The sequence below is a fragment of the Bombus vancouverensis genome, chromosome 14 (genome assembly GCF_051014615.1).
Source record: "Bombus vancouverensis nearcticus chromosome 14, iyBomVanc1_principal, whole genome shotgun sequence".
Taxonomy (NCBI): domain Eukaryota; kingdom Metazoa; phylum Arthropoda; class Insecta; order Hymenoptera; family Apidae; genus Bombus; species Bombus vancouverensis.
The window spans coordinates 12,069,846-12,088,555 of NC_134924.1; the positions used below are offsets into that span (position 1 = coordinate 12,069,846).

Below are 18,710 nucleotides of genomic sequence, written 5' to 3' on the forward strand. Positions count from 1 at the left end.
ATTCTGTAAGAAGATAATTGAAATATAATTGTGTAAAATTGGGTACTTTAGTAGCAATAATACTAAATCATGTATAATGATTTAAGGGTAATAATCAATTATTCAAGAAGTACTGACGCTATATTTAATTTCTATATTTTTTAAATAAGTAATTTTTGTTTTTATATAATATGTCATTTAATTAATTATGCTTAAAATTTGAATTCTTTGTATTTCTTGGAGGCTTTCGAATCTTGACTTTGTTGCCGTTTGCGTTTACTCTGTAAAGAGAGAGATAAGCAAAATTAATTTAATAAATATTCAATTTATAAATTTATCAATATCCAATAATATACTTACTTTTTGCCGTTGTACATGATCTTGAAGCATGTCTGATAAATCTTCTCTCCTTAAATGAGCTTGTCGCGACCTCATTGTTTCTTCGTACCGTGATGCCATTGCTTCAGAGTCTAGGTCTAATTCACTTGGGTCTAATGCTAATTCAACAGCTCCATCTTTCTCCGTTCTTCCATCTGATGTTGTCCCACTTACTCCACGTCGTGCGGCAATTACAGATGGTGGTGCTTGACCTCCTGCTGCACCAGTCATATCATATACATGCGTACTACCCATCATGCTTGCTCCAAGACCTTCTGTTCGTCTTTCTTGCAAAACTGTGTACAAAGCAGGAGTATCACCTCCTTCCATTTCGCTTTCAATTTTTTTTTTCCTTAATTCTATTGTTTCTGGAGTTTCCAATCCCGCCGGAATTGATGTTATTCCACTAGGTGTTATTAATCCTTCTGCACCAGGTGTAACTAAACCACTCGCATCTCCATCTCCATCTTTTCCTTCTCCTTCACCTTCTCCACCTTCCTCTGCATCTTCATCTTCATCTTCATCTCCAGAAGATTCTGATTCAGGTTCACCCCACATACCTCTATCTATTTCTTCATCCATATTATCTCCACCTGGTGTACGAGATATACCAAATACATCTCCATACAAAGGTCTACCTGTTTCATCTACGGGAGGCTTTCCCCAACCACCAGCATGATAACCAAATGCACATCCTTCCGGAATTGGTGCATTTAAACCAGGTATCTTTAAGTTGGGATAACTTGGTGGTGGTCCATACCGCTGCATAGCAATTAACCATGGAGGTGGTACTTTATGACAATTAGGCCCTACTGGCATGCCAAGGGCAGTACGCAATTCATCAGACAGTTCTCCAGGTTTCTTTTCCTTTAATCGAGTTTCAAATTCTTTACCCTCATAATATAAATCGCCATGAATAGTCATACGAGGTTTAGTTTGCCATTTAAAGAATGCATCATGTAATTTCTGATAGTCAATGTCTATTTTGCCAAGCTTAGGTCTTGCTCTTTCTCGCATTTTAGCTTTTAACGTACGTGTATCATCTCGTTCTTGAAGACTTGCCCTCATTTCTGTAATACCTGTGCGTTTTATGAAATCTGGTAAGTCAAAAGGAGGCTTTTCTATACCACGTTTTCCTTGTAAATATTTCCTTTTGAAACACCAGTGTCTGGGTACAGGCACTGTGTTACGGTGGGCTTTTAGTTGTACAAGAAGTTTTGGGTCCCTTGCAGTAACATCATGCATTTCTACAACATCTGGTCGTCCTACAAGTTGTTTTAATTCTGCAACACTCAAACGCGTTAGCCTCTTCAGTTTCCTCTTGGATAGTCGTGGAGCTCCATTCTCTCCAGTTCCTTGCTGTTGTTGCTGTTGATTTGCATCATCATCAAAATCATCCAATGGTGGTACTTTACTTGGTACAGTACCTGTTGTTTGTAATGTTGTCACTGGTGGGTACTGTCCTATTGGTTCTCCCTTTTCTGCCTCTGTAGATTTTGGTTCAGGTTCAGTTAGTTTGAATGCCTCAAATATTCTGGCAAATTGACGATACATTGGTTCTAAGTCATTAACTGTTGGAATTTCTTGAATGTATTCAATTTCTGGCACATCTTCTTTTGGTTTTGCATTTTCTGCATTGTCCTTTTTATTTTCCACCTCCTTTCCATTGTGTTTCTTCCTCTTTTTCTTTTTCTTCTTTTTGGTCTTATTGGTCTTCACATCTATTTTCTCTGTTGTTGTTTCAGGTTCAAGTATGACATCATCTAACTGAGATACATCTTCTCCTATAGTTTCATGATTTGGTGACTTTCCTAATGAAACTATATCATTTGGATCTGCTCCCACTTCTTTAGCTCTTTCAGTTTTAAAAGCTAGAGCTTGTTCTAAAGCTGCTGGTAATTTCATGGAATCACTGTCTGCATCTCGACCATTATCATCCGATGAAGCCTGATTTTGTAATTCACTTGGCGGACTTACTTTCAGACTTAATAAACTAGGTAATGTTTTTGGAGGATCTATTCCTGGTACTCCATGATTATTTGGAGGCATATTCATTAAAGATGACATTTGATGAGCTATTTGTTGAGTCTGTTACAAAGTGTATAATTGAAAATTACTAAGATAAATAAACTACAGTTTATAAGCGTACTTTATACGCAACGAAACATAATACAAATTTATGTAAAATTTTAATTCAAATATAAATCAACATTATAGTAATTGATATATAACTAACATAATTTTCCTTGAAATGAAAACAAAACTAACCTCATTTCCTGCTATATTCTCCATGTCTGTGCGTACGTGTGTCCGATAACGATGACACAGCACTGCACTTGTTACCCGCCGAATTAATCTTGGGTAACTTATTTACAAGTGAGAGTAGTGAATGAACGAATGAAGAACTACCAACGATACTAAGGGGTGTTGTTCTCCAAATGATGAGAAGATTTCGAACTGTCTTTGACTACTGTTGAAGTAAGATTTACAAATGATCGTTATGTGCGGTTAAACGATATTTAAGCCTCAGATTGCTGAGAGCTTAATTTGATTCAAAATGTAAAACTCTACTGGGATTGTACTCTCCAAATGCTAAGAGAGTAAAACAATCTTTATTCCACGATTATGACTGCTCAAAGAAGTTGACGATAAGACGATTTAAAAACGAAACTAACCTCCTTACTAATTTCAACTGGGCGTCCAATAAGGCCCAAAACGGAATATACATGCTGATTGGTTTTTATCGAACGCAAGAAAATAGCCAATCAGCAGGTTCGCTCATTCTTCTTCCGTGCGCTCGAAGTGCCGAAGATCCTGGGCGGGAAAAACGTAAGGCTTCGTATTTAATAATTCACTTAGGTAAGGGTCACCGAAATTTTTCGGAGTGTCCCTCGATCAATGGAATTGTTACAATTAGATAAATTACCCCTTGGAAGTAACCACATTTATTATTATTTGTTTTATTTATGGCACTCTCGGCTATTGAAACCACGGTAGATATGGGAAATTAAAAGTACTGTTACAATTACTAAAAGAAATCGTTCTAAGTACTAAAGTCGCAACTCAAAAATAGTTTCTTAACTGCGAAAGTGTTCGTCATAAAATTACGCACGAAAATCTTCAAGTTTTTGTTCCTTCGGACAATGTCAGTATTTTCTACTGTTCATGTATTAAGACATTAAAAATTGATACATATTTATTTACAACTTGGAATCAAGTCTTTAATAGAAAAATATTGATATTACATTATGTAATAATAAACTAAGTATGCATGTCATACGTATATACAACAGTACGTTCATACGTGTCGAAAAAACATAGAATACATATACACTAGAGAACACTTCTTATTGTTAAAAAGGTTGGTTCATCTTATTGAATATTTCAATAAAATGTCAACAATTAGTTAAGAAAATTTATCATTTTTTATTTAAAAAATTAGTTAAAAATTCATAAGACAATTTACTTCCAAATATACAAAAAATGAAATAAACAATGCATTACCTTTTATCAGTTTCAATTATCATTCCAATTTTAACTCATTATTTACAATCAATAGGAAAACGTGAATTTTTATTAACAAATGTTGATAAAACCTGATAAAAGTTATTATGATTGTAATATAAATTATACAGGCATTTTGAATTATATCACAATATATGTATATACATATATGTCGGAGAAGAGACAGGAACGGGGTTGTGGGCGTTTGATAGACCTCCCTTGGAGTTGGCCATCGTTGTGTAATAACGAAGATACGGCCTGATGCTACGAGTATGGACACTACCGATTCGACAATCAACAGCGATGGTTGGGCACTTGCGATGTTAGTGACGTTGGTCTTAAGTTCGATGACGAATCCACGGTCAACGGGATGAAAGATATACTTGCTCTAACTCAAACTCACTGATCGTCAGGCGCTACTCCCTTCGTCAGTGGGATCTCAAGAAAGAATGAATTTTCATCCCAATGATGCCACAGAGGAAAACTATGATGGGGTGTGTCTAAGGACACGAGATCATCGGATTCGTCGGGTATAGCCCTCGTTCCGAAAGTAAGGGAAATTGACGTCGCTGTCAATTGGTCAGTTTGGGACAAAGACTGTCTGTCCGTTTGGAAAATCTTAATTGCCGGAAAAACCCAGGTTTTATAGCGGGTCCTCGGGCTAACTGGACTTGTGCTGTGTACGTGCCTCAACATCAGGTATTCATTGTCCGAAGGAACCGTTGGAATGTTTTACTGTCAAGTACCTCTATTGGTATTTCTTTTAATGAGGGTCATACTGTAACTCCACACCTTTGTTAGGCGAAGCGCCCGTCCCGTTGACCGCGGCTACGTTCGGCGACTGATGGTCGCCTTGAGCCCAAGTTTATTATCACAAATCGCAAACAAGTACAATTGGGTAGGATGACGGCAGATTGTTTAATTACGACTGTAAACTTTAATTACAATTTTATGGATTTTCCCGAAGTTCCAGAGGGAAGGCTCCGGTGTCCTTTCATCTCCGACATATAAAAGGTTAAGAAAATGTAAGATAAAATTTCTTGAATTGAAAAACATTTCTCTCTCGTTCGGAAATATTTATATCTTGTTCATATCATATGAGTAAATATTCAATATTAATTACCACAGTAATATCCATACTTTAAAAATAAATGAAAAAGAGGAAAGATATGTATGTTTGACAGCATAAAAATAAAATTTTAATTTATGCAAGCACGGAAAATTATTTGACTACCAACGGAATAAATGTATTAAATATAAATATTAAAAAAAATATTCTATGAAGAATAGCATTAATACACACACATATATATATATAAACATTTTTTATAATGCATATTTTATATAACTATAACAGGAAACTGGATAGAATGGAAAAAGGACTAGTATATTCTTCCACTTATGCTTATGTTTATTTATTAATTGTAGCGACTTAAGTCATTAAACTTGAAAATTTAATAAAAATATTCACAGTGAGCATTCTTTCTTCTCTCTCACGTACGTTCTTATCCTTTCTCTCTTTCGCTTTCTCTCCCTCTCTTTCTCTCCTTTCCTTCCACACTTGTCTCTGTTACACGCAACATTTTTAATGAGCTAATGCGCATGGTATGGAGATAATTTAACCAATAACTTGTACCCAGCACTCACTGGACACTTGTGTTGTCTGGTTATGTGTATATGTGTGGTATGACGTATATGTACATTCAATTATTAATAATTATTATTAATAACAACAATAACTAATTAATACGAATAAAAAATGTTTTGCTCCGACAGACTCAATTTTTTATTTTCATTTTTTCCCCTTAGGATTCGATAAAAGTTCGTTCCAGAGCTGCTGCCTTTCGTCCATACATGTGAAGTATGTTTCAGCGATGTCAGTGTAACATGCAAATTCCGTTAAGCGAGGCCTCCAGTTTCGGCGATTTGCTGTGTTGAAAATTATCGATTTAAAATATTCCAAACAGCGATTAGTCCTTGCTCAATATCAATATTGTCAATGACAATACGTAAAGCTGGGTTATCTTCACTGTGCTGACTCTGGCATTAAAATTACAATAACAGCATGGTTCCTTTAGCAGCAAACTGATCAGACTTATCAGTTCACCTGCTTGATTGTATTACTGATTCAGTCCAGGATGACCACCATGTCATCTCCACGTACTGCTCTCTGTGGATGAGGGGTATGTAAAGGACCTTGTAACCTACGCCAAGGTTTGCGCGCTGCCCTTCGAAGGTCAGCCGATGAAAGGGTTCTTCTAAGTCTTCTGCAAATTTATAACGATACAAATCTAAATATTTGCACCTTTCTTTTCTTGTTCCATTAGTAAACGCGTATAATGAAATATTATATTATAAAACATGCAACAATGCTCACTTTGTCTGATCTGAAGCACGAAAGTAAACGTCGTCAGGTGCATCCATCCACGAAATCACTTGCTTACGTACATTACTTCTAGATAGTGGTGGACCATGTGGCAGAATATGAGGATGAGCAGCTCTTCCATTCAGAGGTGGTGCTAGGGGAAGAACAGCAGGTGTTGTGTGTTCCAAAGTATGTTTAGAATGGAGCTGCTGAGAATGATGGGCCCTTTTTGCAGGTGGTCCACCAGGGAGCCCTGCACTTAGGGCAATACCTATTAAAAGTATTTATATTTATATAATATTTAATCTCTAAAATGCATGAAATATTAAAATAATATAAAACTATTAAACCGATGATGTGTATTCCTTTGGAACAAATGTTAAACTGTTCAATTTAATAATTTTGATTATTTGTTTTATTGGTTGAATACTTAAAGCTCTTAGGCACTCAATTATTTTACCTTCATCCCAATCCACATCAGAGTAGAAGCCAGTAAACAAAAATCATATTCAATACAAGGATCTAAAATTACATAATATACATATATAATAAACATGAATCTAAAACTTACCATCTGACCCGTTGATTTCATCGAATGAAGGTCTCGGGCGTTTCAGTATCGTTTGTTGAGCCTGCATACTAGGTTGAGGTTGAGGTGGAGTTACCGTCAGCCTATCTACTTCAGATTTATTTGGTACCCTTTCATACAAAAGACTTCCATCTATAACAATAAAACTCATGATATTATAATACTCATAATAATAATAATCATGATATTAAATATAATTGTATTAGCAATAAGAAAAACATTTTATTCAATAAAAGCTTTTGCACCTGGTGCTTTTGGCGGTCTAGGAAAAGAAACCCGATCTGGTTGTTTTCGTTGTGCTGGCGCTGTAAGGGCTAACCAATCCCAATCTCCAGGTTGTCGTGGAGCAGGATGATCACCTAAACGCGTTGCTATATCGGTTACACGAGGACGAGGTCGAGGTCGTACAGCACGTGCTAAAATACGTAACTCCGCAGGGCTTTTTGATGTTAATTGAGGAGAGGCGCAAAGGTGTCGCAATGGTGCTGCATTTATAGGTTGATGAGGTGCTCGCGCTGCATGACGTGTGCGTAATTGCGCTGCACATAATCGTCGTGCAGCTCGCGCCAATGCTGAAGTACGTAAATAAAACGCTGATCGAGTTTTCATCACAGGTCTGGGGGATCCACCGCCACCACCTCCACTTGCTCCGCTTCCACGTAAATCAACGCCATGAGCACTAGCGTAATGACGACTTAGATGTGCTTTGAGTTTAAACTCTTTACCACAAGAAGGAATGCTACATCGATGAGGTCTATGAGCACCGCCTATTCCTTTGCTTTCTTCATCGGAACCGGTACCACCTCTTTTTCTTTCTATATCAACATCGTCCATACGTGATGGAACCTAAATGGAAAAAGTTTTTTTTTGGAGAGGGGGCGGAGGCAAAAAAAAAGTGAAAAGAAAGATAAAATATTTTCGTGCGTTATATGATTATCATTACTTATATACATATGTTTATTGAAATATACCTTTAAACCGCCATATTTCTTCCAATATGTCCAACAAGACTGACAAAGACGACATTGCATGTGTGATGGACCCCAAGCATACCACTGTGGACTTTGCATTACTTGACAACTTTCACATGGTTTTCCACTAACTCCAACCATCAATATTCCGCTATTATCAGTTGTCATATTACCATTACTATTACCGTTGAGAACATTCGTTGGTTTCCCATTACTGTTACTATTACTATTACCAAGAGGTACAATTGTTGCTGCAGAAGGGGCAGTTGTAGGTGGAGTTGTTTTATTGTAGTTTGGTATATAAACCTGTTTTAATTTACTTTCAGCTTCTACAGCTTTCACCCTTTTTTGTTGTACGTATCTATCAGTTGTCTTCCACATATAATAATATTCGATAACGTTCTTTAATGTTTTCCATGGTAACTGAAACATACGAGTATTTAATAAAACAACATATCATAAAGTAATGAACTTTGAGATTTCAAATATCTTGTGTACTTACAAAGTCTTGACGTATATCAGAAAAATCCTTTCCATACTTATCAAGGGCTTCTTCAAAAAGATTGGCTTCAGACGCACTCCACTCTTCCATTTCATCTCTGCATAATACTGGACCAGTGCTGGGTACTAATGATGACATAGCTTTTGCAACATCATAATTGTGCCGATGTAAAGTATCCATTGCATGAAACTACAAACATAAACTGGTGTAAGGTGTGTTTTTTCTTCATAGTTAGTTATATAGTTATACAACAGTAACAATGATAATGATATTTACAAGAGTAATGTCTCTAGATGCAGCTGCTGCAGACATGTGTAATGATGGTTGTTTGACCGAAGATGAACAGTCTAAAGCTCTTGCAAATGTGCCTACAGATCTACTGACAACAAGGAATTGATCAATTTGACGATCTGTTAATGAATGCCGTGGCGTCCAAACCAACGTTTCTAAATCTTGCAACCTACGAGGATCTGACTCTCTTTCAGCAGGTGTCAGCGGAGCTGGTGCTATTCCATCAGCTTGATACCTACTACCTACTCTAATTTCACCTGTAATGTTTTACATTGATTAAAGTTTAAATATATAACAGAAAGTTGGAATAAATATGATTATAGTATCTGAAAATTTGTAATATTAATGAATACCTTTATCAGCAAGTAAAGTACGTTGAGCAGGATCAAATACTAAGCAATAGAAGAAAGAGTCCTCTTTGTTCAAATAGCTTAATAAAGATTCTGTTTCATTTAATAAGGTTACACAGCATTTGCCTCTTATATGAGTTGCAGGCATTGTTTCCACCTGACGCGATAGAAACAGTTCTCTGTGCTTCATTTGATGACGTTGCTTAGAACTTAATTCTGTAACTCCTCCAGCACCACCTACATTTTCTTCCATCCCTGTGTGTAAAAAGGATTAAAATTATATTTTACTATCTCAAATGTATAAATAAATATTCTAAAAAAGCTTAAATAACAAAATATTTTACTCAAAAATAAAAGGATTAATGAAGGCTATATAAGTAATATATTAAAAAATAACTAAGTAATTTTATTGTTTTTTATATAATATAATACCAATAAAAATTCAACATTTAAAGCAAGATTACTAGTATCTTTAATTAAATGTTCCAAAAAATATTAATCTTTTACATTATTTAAATTTTTTTTCATGAAAAATGGAATTATCCATAAATTTATTCATGCAAATTTGGCCTTTTATCAGTATTATTATTTTTCTTTTGTAACATAAATAAATAAAATGTAAATGAAACGTAGGAATGTGGCAGAATCAATCAAAACTTATGACAGTGAACTAAAATATTAGTGAGAGCGGGCAACAAAAGAAGAAAAAGCAACATTGATTGATGTATTATATATCATAACAGAAATGGAATTAGCTTCCAAAGAAATGTAAATTATTTGAAGAAGCCTCAGATTACTAAAGAATTATCATTTTGTGCAGCGGGATTTTTGTCTACGTAGTAGAATTATTAGAATAGTTTTAATGAGAATGAATTTAGGATTTATGTATTAGAATAAAATTGCTATTGCAGTGACATGTAAAAAGATTAATAAAAAATGTAGATGATTATACGAATAAATAGGAAGAATGATGAAACGATTGTAACTGTATATTGTCATGGAATGTATGGATTCATTAAGCTTCACACTTAATGATTAAATCCCCTTTCCATATAACTTGAAGGAAGAGGCCTTAGTTAAACCCAATTTATTGTTTCTTTGGCCTTACAGTGAATCCAGCCAAAACTAATGCCATTCACCAAGATTACAAAGAATTTTATAAATCCCGCCGCTAGATCATTAGCCTTATATCATCACTGGCTTCTATATGAGACTAACAAGACAACCAAAAGGTGCATGTTGTGCAATACTTACTGATGAATTGATTAACATTCAATTTTCATTACTATTTGTTTTAAATTATGTAAATTATGTAATATTTACTATTAACAACAAATACATTGAATTTTCGTATTAATAGTTTTCTTTAGAATCTCATAAATGGTGAAGAAATCTAATAAAATTCATCTGTAAGGGGCACCTTTTAACTGACTAGTTCACTCACCATGAGGCTCTTGGGCCTCTGACAGTGGAGCTTTCAGCCAGCCCCCCTTCCCGCCCCCTTTGTTCATCACTTTGGGCCCGATCCCATCTTTATTAGTCATTTCCTTAGTAGTATCTGGATTCTCCAGTTTCTGATTCTGCATGTTTGCAGGGGATTCTGACCTCTGCTGCTCCGCGTTTGCCACTGCAATTTGTATCATAGAACCCACTCTACTATGTTTTTCATCATACTTTTTCTCTAATACAATTTTAACACATGCTTTCAAAATTTATTTTTCTATAAAATTTAACAACTAAGGACGCAGGCAGCCTTCAACTTCATTGGCCAATGGTTTTCATCCATTATGACATCTAGCTACATGTGGCTAATATCTAAACAATTAATACATATATGATATAAAAAATAACTTTGATTCTGTCAACCAATTCCACTCACGTTTCTATTTACAATTATACTGTGATTATGTAAGTAAATCATCAAAGACCTTTATTTAAAAGCTTATCATATAATGGTATTAATATAGACTACAATAATATTTTCAAAAATAATATGACCATACAATATCAAAATATTACTATTATTTCAAATATCATCTTCACACATTACAAATTATTGCATTATAAAGCGGTTTTTAAGTTGGAATCATAAAAGTTGCGACTATAAAAAATACCAAATCTAAACAATATTAGAAATCTTAGTGAATTTACACACAATTCTCGAATATTATAAAAAATTTAAAGAATTTCATATATCAAAGGTTGTTAAGAAAAAATGGAAATGAAATGATTCTGTGATCATGAGAAGAAGCGCGACATCTCAAACGCATACTCTTTTTAATATTTTCATACTGTTCCACACAGAACAATACGGAATCTGTTCAAGACAAAATTCGTACATTTTTTTCTGAAATTTGAGAGTATAGGAATGGTGGAGCTAGAGAGAACGAGAGAAAAGGGGGGAAAAACCCGATTCGAAGCAAATACCGGCAGACGGACATAGAGCTACGGGCAAAGAGGAAGAGACACGACAAAGTGTATATTCATGTATACATACACGTACATATACCTACATACTGTAGAAAAGAAGAGAAGGGAGGAAAAGAGAAGCGGGGGAGTAAATGCTTAAAACGAAGATGGCTAGTGGGGCCCACCATTTTCGCTGAGACACATATACATTCGTTTGCGCGCGAACATTATGTATGTATGGATATGTGCACGCGCGCGCGTGTGTCCTGTTTCTCTCTGCCTGTTATTCGTACATGTCTATGTGTCCGGTTATCGTGTATGTCTATCGGTGTTCTTACAAGTCTGTGTCCGAGTACACGCAACACATACCCAACCGACCCCTGCGTCAGTCATTCATTTAGTTCAGGGTGGCGGGAAGCAAGGAGGGGTGGTATGAGGGACTTGGGTGAGAGGTAGAAAGAGGGAGAGGTGGGATGGCAGGCGTACCACCCCCAGCCCACCCCCGGCAGATCGATACAACCCCCATTTCACCCCTCTGCCACCCCCAACTTTACTTATTATACATTCCCACCCCCAAATCCCCGCGTCTCATTATCTTTGCTATTGCAAAGGAAAAATCGAGAAAGCTTCGGAGGCACATATATATGCGTATATATGTATTAAAACGCGTGAAATTGAACAAGTTATTTTTTTATTTTTGAAATCATATTATCTTCCTCGCGCGAGAAAGTATATGCTGAAATGTAACTTGTCTGAAAATTCTGAATATCGCAACAACGATGGCGACACATTCCAACGATTATATTTTCTCGATTTTAGTTAAAACATTATATAGAAATGAAAATGCATTTTTTGAGAAGATATTTCATTTGTTACACGTCTCTTTTAGCGGGAACATGGGAGTGATAATAACGAGCAATTTCACGCTTTCATCGCCTCGAATCGTTCGAAACTATGAAGAATATTCTTAAACCAACATAGTAAACGTTTCTGTTAATAGCACCAATTATGCATGCGTTTTCATCACATCATTTCTCGAAGTAACAATCATCAATTGAATATCTAATATATATAGCATAATCTACCTATTAATAATATTGATCAAAATATGTACTTTCTAGAAAGTAAAAATGTTCGCAATCAATACGAAAATATTTTTATTTTCTTCATTTGCGAATGCTTATCGACCGTGCACCGTGACGCGAGGTAAAATAAATAACGTTATTACCTTATCTTCAATGCATTAGTATTAGTATTCAATCAACTAAACATCAACAAAAAATTATTAAAATACTAGTTTTTATAAATTACACGTTCAAATCTAATACTATTTGAACATGATATCAATTACACAAAAAAATATAATATGTGTGTTTGTATGTATGGTCTAAAATTCTAAGTAAAAACCAATTTCGTATTAAAATATACTAGGCAAGTATTTTCAAGTTTCTTAAAATGCAACATAGCATTATACTATAATATATCTTTTGACAATAATATAAATTTTACTTACACTGATGCTTATCTGCAAGCATAATTAATGTAGATGGCAAATCCCTCCGCCTAAAGAAGCACATGACTTTTGCTTCAACATTTCCACTTGCCGTCTAAAATAGCAAAAATCTTCTATAAATATATATTCCAAAAAAAAGATACATATACCGCGTTACATTTAAATTACTGCACCATTGCATAATTGAACTTTACTTATATCAATCACAATAGAAGAAACATAATACAACAATAATTTCATTTCTTACCTTATTCAATTCTTCTATCCTTCTTATCTGGTAGGGAGATGTAGAGGACGTTTCAAAATATACATAATCTATAAATTAAAAGAAGAGGAGTGTATTTAATAATGCTTCTTTACAAGAGAAAAGCTGTAATAATAGTATATATACAATGTGTGTGTGTGTGTGTGTGTGTGTGTGTGTGTGTGTGTGTAAAGAAACCCGTTTAATTATATTTTACATGCAACATATCAATAATTTCAATTCATAAATATTTGTAATTTAATTATATAAATATTAGTGCATTTATAAATGAGAAGCGATTGATATATAAAATCTTATATATATATATGAAATGTTTACTTATATTTCTATGAAATACAAATATCGATGCTATACTGTTTGAAAATACAGCCGGCATAAGAGTAAGAGAACAGAAAGAAAAGAATCTTGTAATTTGCGTAAAGAGAATATGCTTATCAGAAAAAAACAAAGTATACAATTACAGAGTAGTAGAAAAGAAACAAAAATAGAATGTACACATCCTAAATTCTAGTCCAGTGCACGTTCGCAAAATGCAGTCTGGATCTTGATATTCGATTCTTCCTGCATAATCAACATTAAAAAGAGGAAAACGGAAAAATAATTTTGCTGAAATTACACTAGTTCCCTGGACCATTGGCGCGTAGATGAAAACACATTCTGATGATCTATCATCAAGAAATTTTTTCAAACAGAATAAACATTAGTAAATAGAAAAAAGAAGGAAATTCTGAAATATTGAATTTTAATCATCCGAATCATCATGCAAGAAATTAGTATGACCTGAACGAAGGGCGAGAGTGGGGAAAGAGGGAGAGCAGAAGGAAAGCAGACGTACGTACGGACGCCAGAAAAGAGAGGGGGGTAGGGAGATTGGATGGAAAGGTGGAAAGTTAAGGGGCTGCGCGGGTAAAACGAAGATAGGGACGAAGATACAGAAAAGGGGGGGAAAACGCCATATCGTGGACACCATTTGCAAACATGAATTTTCTGTATGTTAATTAAAGGTATGAGGAGCGAGCTTCGATAGTTGGACGCATGGCCTCATCAGCCGGCGAAATGTGCATGGTTATTTTACCTCCCACTCGATACATGTTGGCCGTCATGTTGCTGGCGTCCTGTGTGGCCCCGAGAGCGAAATTAGCGTTCTCGTGGTTACCGTGGTTCTCGTGGTATTCGGCCGGCATCGGCATGAAGGCTTCTCGTCCTTCAACTACGTGAATCTATTAGCCGACACTTCCCACTTGTCCACGGAGTTAACACTTCGCGGTGTCACTCCATCGTGTTTGTTTGTCCCAATAATCGAGGAAAAAAATTTTCGCGCTAGCTTTTCTAAATCTTATTCGCACATCGACTCCGGTTCTTTCCGCGTACAGATATAGAACACTTGAATGATATTCGTAAATGCACACAAGATATATAAAAAAAATTACACACTGAATTTGGTTCACGTGTCCGTTACCGTAACGAGCATCGTCAGTGGCCGTTGCTCCGTTCATACAGGAACACCGCCATTTTCATTTTGCCGAGCGGGCTACATATACGATCAGGCAATATACGGCCTGCTCCCCTCTACCGGGGGTTCTGGATTCACTTGCTTTCCTTCGTAACCCGCGTGCATTCAAAAACTCCACTTAAGACATCTGTTCGCGATCCCTAAGTGTTATTTATTCGTTCCGATTCTATTATGAGATTCTACTTCGACGAATTTTTGATAGAAAACACGTAATCAGACACGATACAACCCGGTCAACGAATACCACAAAATAAGGCCACGGATCGGATACTACTAAGACCCGACGATTGCGCGGTCTCGAAAGCGTCTGCGTTACCTTAAGCAAGAGTGGGGGTAACTGGACGATAGAGTGCAAATTTGCTGCGCACTCTTCAGCATACCCGCGAAATTCGAAATCATTTCCTTGATGTTTTTCTATTATTTACTATAAGATGTTTGTCTAAGAAGGGTAATTATTTTTTATTAAAAGTAAATAGATATTTACTTTGGATTTTAAATATATTTATACAATAGAATGATTTATCTTATAAAACCGAATAAATATAGAAACACACATGTAACGTGACAATAAATAAAAAAAACTCTCATGTAGTATGTGAAATATTTATATATTTACGAAATTAGTCTTTCTATACAATTGCTTACGCGCAGTCACATATTTCATCTGTTTCAATTAATAAAAAATTGTATGTAAATGAATAGTTAAAATTACTCACTAGTTTGTAGAGCCTGTGTGAGCTTGCCTTTCGCGTAAAACGTTTGGTAATGTTTGACTAACAATAAATAATGACGAATAGTCGATTTGATGGAAATACGTAACGCAAAATTATATTTATATGTACACAGTAGTAATAGTAGTAATAATAATACATATTCGTGAATCGATTCGTGTTTATAATTTAGTTTTTTGCAATTTAGGTAATCTTTTAAGGCACACCCCACGGTCTTTACCAAGCAATTTTGTTTTTTTGTTCATTAATATTATATAAATAAATGTATACTGTTGTGGATGCTATTAACCTAAATGTATTATATATATATCATATTACTATTCGTAGGAATATTTCTACTAAATATAATAATCTGTTCTCTGTACATAATTCTATGTCTTTCTTATGAATCTTTTAAAATAGATAGTCGTATCATTTATTAATGGTAATAATGACAGTAACATTAATAAGAATAACAAGATAATGCATAAGTGAGATGCGTAAGATGAGACCATGCTCTTTTTTCCTTCATTATAGTATTTATATCATGAGTAGTAAAAATGATGAGTGAGAATCACATTTCATAATCTTCTTAGAATGTGAACACATTTATGAATTTCAATAAAGTATTTCCGTGACAATCAAAAAGAGAAAACAATGAGCACATATATAAGATAAAAGATTACATGTACTACATACATAATGTTAATTACAATTAACATTAAATTGTGTAATACTACTCATGATTTAATTTAACATTAATATATAATACTTATTTATGCCAATTTCGACAGTTTTTGTTTTTGTATGTACAAGAATAGCATCCAGACTTTGTTTTTCCGGTTGCGTATTTCTACTTACTATGATACTATTGTTTACGGATAAAAAAATACTAATATATCGCATTGTCGTTGCACGGGCAGTGTTTACGCAGTTTTTGTCCATTGATAAGGCACCAACTTTTATAATCCTGAGATTCAACCCGCATGCTTCGACAGATTTAGAGGCATATCTAAACGGGACAGAAATAAAATGAATTTTCTTTGTAACATTTAATAAATACCAAATAATATATTCTTAAAAATTTACCCGAAGGAGGTGTAAGAGTCTGTTCCCTGTAGTCTTTGTAATGATGAACCGGAGGAGATGGTGGATGAGGTGGTGGCGGTGCGTATAATGGCATAGGAGGTGGGTAATGGACGGGTGATGGATAATGCATCCATAAGGGAGCTCTATATGGTCCAGGAGGTAACATTGGTACACCATAAAGTGGATGCTGAAGAGGTGCATTAGTTGTACCAATGTATGGATCCATTCGTACTCTTGGATATGAATTATTTGATGAGTATTTCACAGTTTGTCTATCATCTGGTTTTAATAAATTCCTCAAAAAACCTTGCTCGTGACTTGGTTTATCTTCTCCCAAAATACTTGTTATACTATATGAAGATAATTGTTTTGGTGACGGAGTAGGAGCCGTTGTTGTACAAGCAGGCTGTGGTGTTGCGCGCCTTTTCGACGCTTGATCTTCTAACGATACTCTCTCTAATTCGCGCAAGATACGTTTACGAGGTGAAACGACATTCGGATCTAGGAGACGGGCCAATTTGTCTATAATTAGGTTCAAAACCTTTCCCGTCGATGTTCCATTTGCTTTGCGAATTGGTTTTGTATAATTTGTTACTGATTCTGGAACGAGTAACAAAGACGTAGGATCTAATGGACGTCTACGCTTTCTTGCGATTAGACGAGGATGCGCGCACAAATGATTTTTCGGACTTCTATAATAGTAAAAATTAAACTCTGTAGATATTCTACGTCTTGGGTTTGCTTGTTTCCAACAATGATCTCTTTGCCAAGGACTTGACTGAATCGACGAATTATCATCAGAAACTGTAAATGTAAATAATGATGTTAGATTTGAGTTAATTTCATAGAAAACAAATTGTGTGTTTGTAGAACTTACCACTAAGAGAGGTGGAACTCTCTTGTCTATTTGGAGTTGTGCTAGCTGGTGGCCAAAAGGTTTTCTTTGGAACTGGAAACCATGTAGTTCTTTCTCCATCCCTGCGATGGGATAGTTCCAAGATAAATTTGCCGTCTTTAAAAAATTTTAAACGTCCACCAGGAGTTGGAAGTAGATTATTATCGATGCGTGTTTCTGAATGATGTGTTGATTGGGGGTTTGAATTTTTACCATTTGCCTTGGTAAGGGTTGAGTGTAATGTAGAAGGATCACGTGAGCACATTTCTCTTGTGCCCCTCACGTGACCTGCGTGAGCATGACATTCTGCTGACTTCTCGCGCATGCTGATACTTTACCGATATCCATTTTTCTCCGCTTGACCTTTCATACTTTAGCCTCTTAATATCACTTTAACAAAAGAGGCAGAACCTTAAATGGGTTCTTGTTTTGGAACTATGAATGACAATTTTGAAGATATGTGCTAAATTATCTTTGTTTCACAATTTGAGGAAAGCATCTTTTACAAGAAAAGAAATGAACACTTGGTAAAACTTAAGATATTAGACACTATGAAAAGACATTAAAAGGATTCAACAATAATGTCAATAGTAACAAAATAATATAGTAAATGTAGGTTTCTTACAGAATCAACAAAGTTGATAACAACAAGCAGACAGAATCATATTGATCTTATTCCTTTAAAACTGTCAAATTGACATTAGGTCAAAAATTGACAGTGAGAGCAGCGTTACTCTGAAATTTAGCTGATATATTTTTTTCTTATGTCCAAAAACATTTGTTTGGGTAATGTGCCAGTTAATGATGTGTCAATTGAACAGAATAATACTGAATAAAAAAAGCACACTATCATTGATCAAACAGTAACATTTTGTGCAAAATTCCAAAAGGAATTTTCTATACATGAGTGGCAATCGCTAGACACCCACCCACCCACGCACTGCCGCCTTCTGCAATCAGTTCTATTTCATTTCGAATAAGCAGCTCGTCACGTTAATAGGCTTATTCAAAACCAAGCACGTTGATATTTCATAAATTATTGTAACTGGCGTACAAGTTGGCTTTCTAAACGGAAGATTTTCACGGATCAAACACGGGACGGGCACTCTATAGTAGAAAACACAGTTTGACCGACACATGTGTTTCACTTCATCCACGAATGGTTTACGTGTCCACGGCAATTGAGTTTATTCGTTCGATGACCCTTTAGAACGTGCATCTACCATCGTTTTCCTCGTGATTTTCGATGTTCGGATGTAAAAAAAAAACAAGAATTTCTCGCCTTCGTGTATCCTTCTCGTCGACAACACTGTGGCGGTTCGCGGTCCGCGCGTTCCTCCGTTTCTTGGTCCAACTCCCACGATCAATCTGCAACACTTCCTTCAAA

General features: G+C 35.4%; 3 protein-coding genes, 1 long non-coding RNA gene and 1 other non-coding gene across 10 annotated transcripts; 1 reads left to right on the plus strand and 4 right to left on the minus strand.

Moving 5' to 3' along the window:
- Window positions 1-110: 110 nt before the first annotated feature.
- On the minus strand, window positions 111-3,164 carry Sf3b2 (splicing factor 3B subunit 2). Of its 2 annotated transcripts, XM_033333181.2 has the most exons (4): window positions 3,033-3,164; window positions 2,626-2,827; window positions 340-2,445; window positions 111-260 (listed from the first exon to the last, which is right to left on the minus strand). In XM_033333181.2, the coding sequence occupies exons 2-4, from the start codon at window positions 2,647-2,649 to the stop codon at window positions 192-194; spliced, it is 2,199 nt and encodes a 732-aa protein (XP_033189072.2). In that variant the 5' UTR covers window positions 2,650-2,827; window positions 3,033-3,164; the 3' UTR covers window positions 111-191. The 2 variants fall into 2 exon arrangements, with proteins under 2 accessions (XP_033189072.2, XP_033189071.2); XM_033333180.2 differs by lacking the exon at window positions 3,033-3,164 and having other exon boundaries at window positions 2,626-2,996.
- On the plus strand, window positions 3,101-5,338 carry LOC143303579 (uncharacterized). 2 transcript variants are annotated; one of them, XR_013060046.1, is made up of 2 exons: window positions 3,101-3,186; window positions 3,993-5,338. It is a non-coding gene; the product is annotated as an uncharacterized LOC143303579 (long non-coding RNA). The 2 variants fall into 2 exon arrangements; XR_013060045.1 differs by lacking the exon at window positions 3,101-3,186 and adding an exon at window positions 3,309-3,718.
- MTA1-like (metastasis associated 1-like) lies at window positions 5,261-14,920 on the minus strand. 3 transcript variants are annotated; one of them, XM_033333329.2, is made up of 12 exons: window positions 14,192-14,919; window positions 13,099-13,166; window positions 12,852-12,945; window positions 10,374-10,556; window positions 8,933-9,184; window positions 8,565-8,836; window positions 8,289-8,477; window positions 7,787-8,209; window positions 7,061-7,661; window positions 6,798-6,947; window positions 6,239-6,497; window positions 5,261-6,128 (listed from the first exon to the last, which is right to left on the minus strand). In XM_033333329.2, exons 1-12 carry the CDS (start codon window positions 14,304-14,306, stop codon window positions 5,990-5,992), a joined length of 2,745 nt encoding a protein of 914 aa, XP_033189220.2. In that variant the 5' UTR covers window positions 14,307-14,919; the 3' UTR covers window positions 5,261-5,989. The 3 variants fall into 3 exon arrangements, 2 of the variants coding, with proteins under 2 accessions (XP_033189220.2, XP_076480348.1); XM_076624233.1 differs by lacking the exon at window positions 10,374-10,556 and having other exon boundaries at window positions 14,192-14,918; XR_013060042.1 differs by lacking the exon at window positions 5,261-6,128 and having other exon boundaries at window positions 6,359-6,497; window positions 6,687-6,947; window positions 14,192-14,920.
- Window positions 9,919-10,084, minus strand: LOC117156386 (small nucleolar RNA U85). The gene has a single exon (XR_004464079.2). It is a non-coding gene; the product is annotated as a small nucleolar RNA U85 (small nucleolar RNA).
- A 298-nt stretch (window positions 14,921-15,218) lies between the features above and the next one.
- H (transcriptional corepressor hairless) lies at window positions 15,219-18,674 on the minus strand. 2 transcript variants are annotated; one of them, XM_076624237.1, is made up of 4 exons: window positions 17,949-18,674; window positions 17,306-17,713; window positions 16,429-17,232; window positions 15,219-16,351 (listed from the first exon to the last, which is right to left on the minus strand). In XM_076624237.1, exons 2-4 carry the CDS (start codon window positions 17,646-17,648, stop codon window positions 16,317-16,319), a joined length of 1,182 nt encoding a protein of 393 aa, XP_076480352.1. In that variant the 5' UTR covers window positions 17,649-17,713; window positions 17,949-18,674; the 3' UTR covers window positions 15,219-16,316. The 2 variants fall into 2 exon arrangements, with proteins under 2 accessions (XP_076480352.1, XP_033189232.1); XM_033333341.2 differs by having other exon boundaries at window positions 17,306-18,674.
- Between the last annotated feature and the right edge of the window lie 36 nt (window positions 18,675-18,710).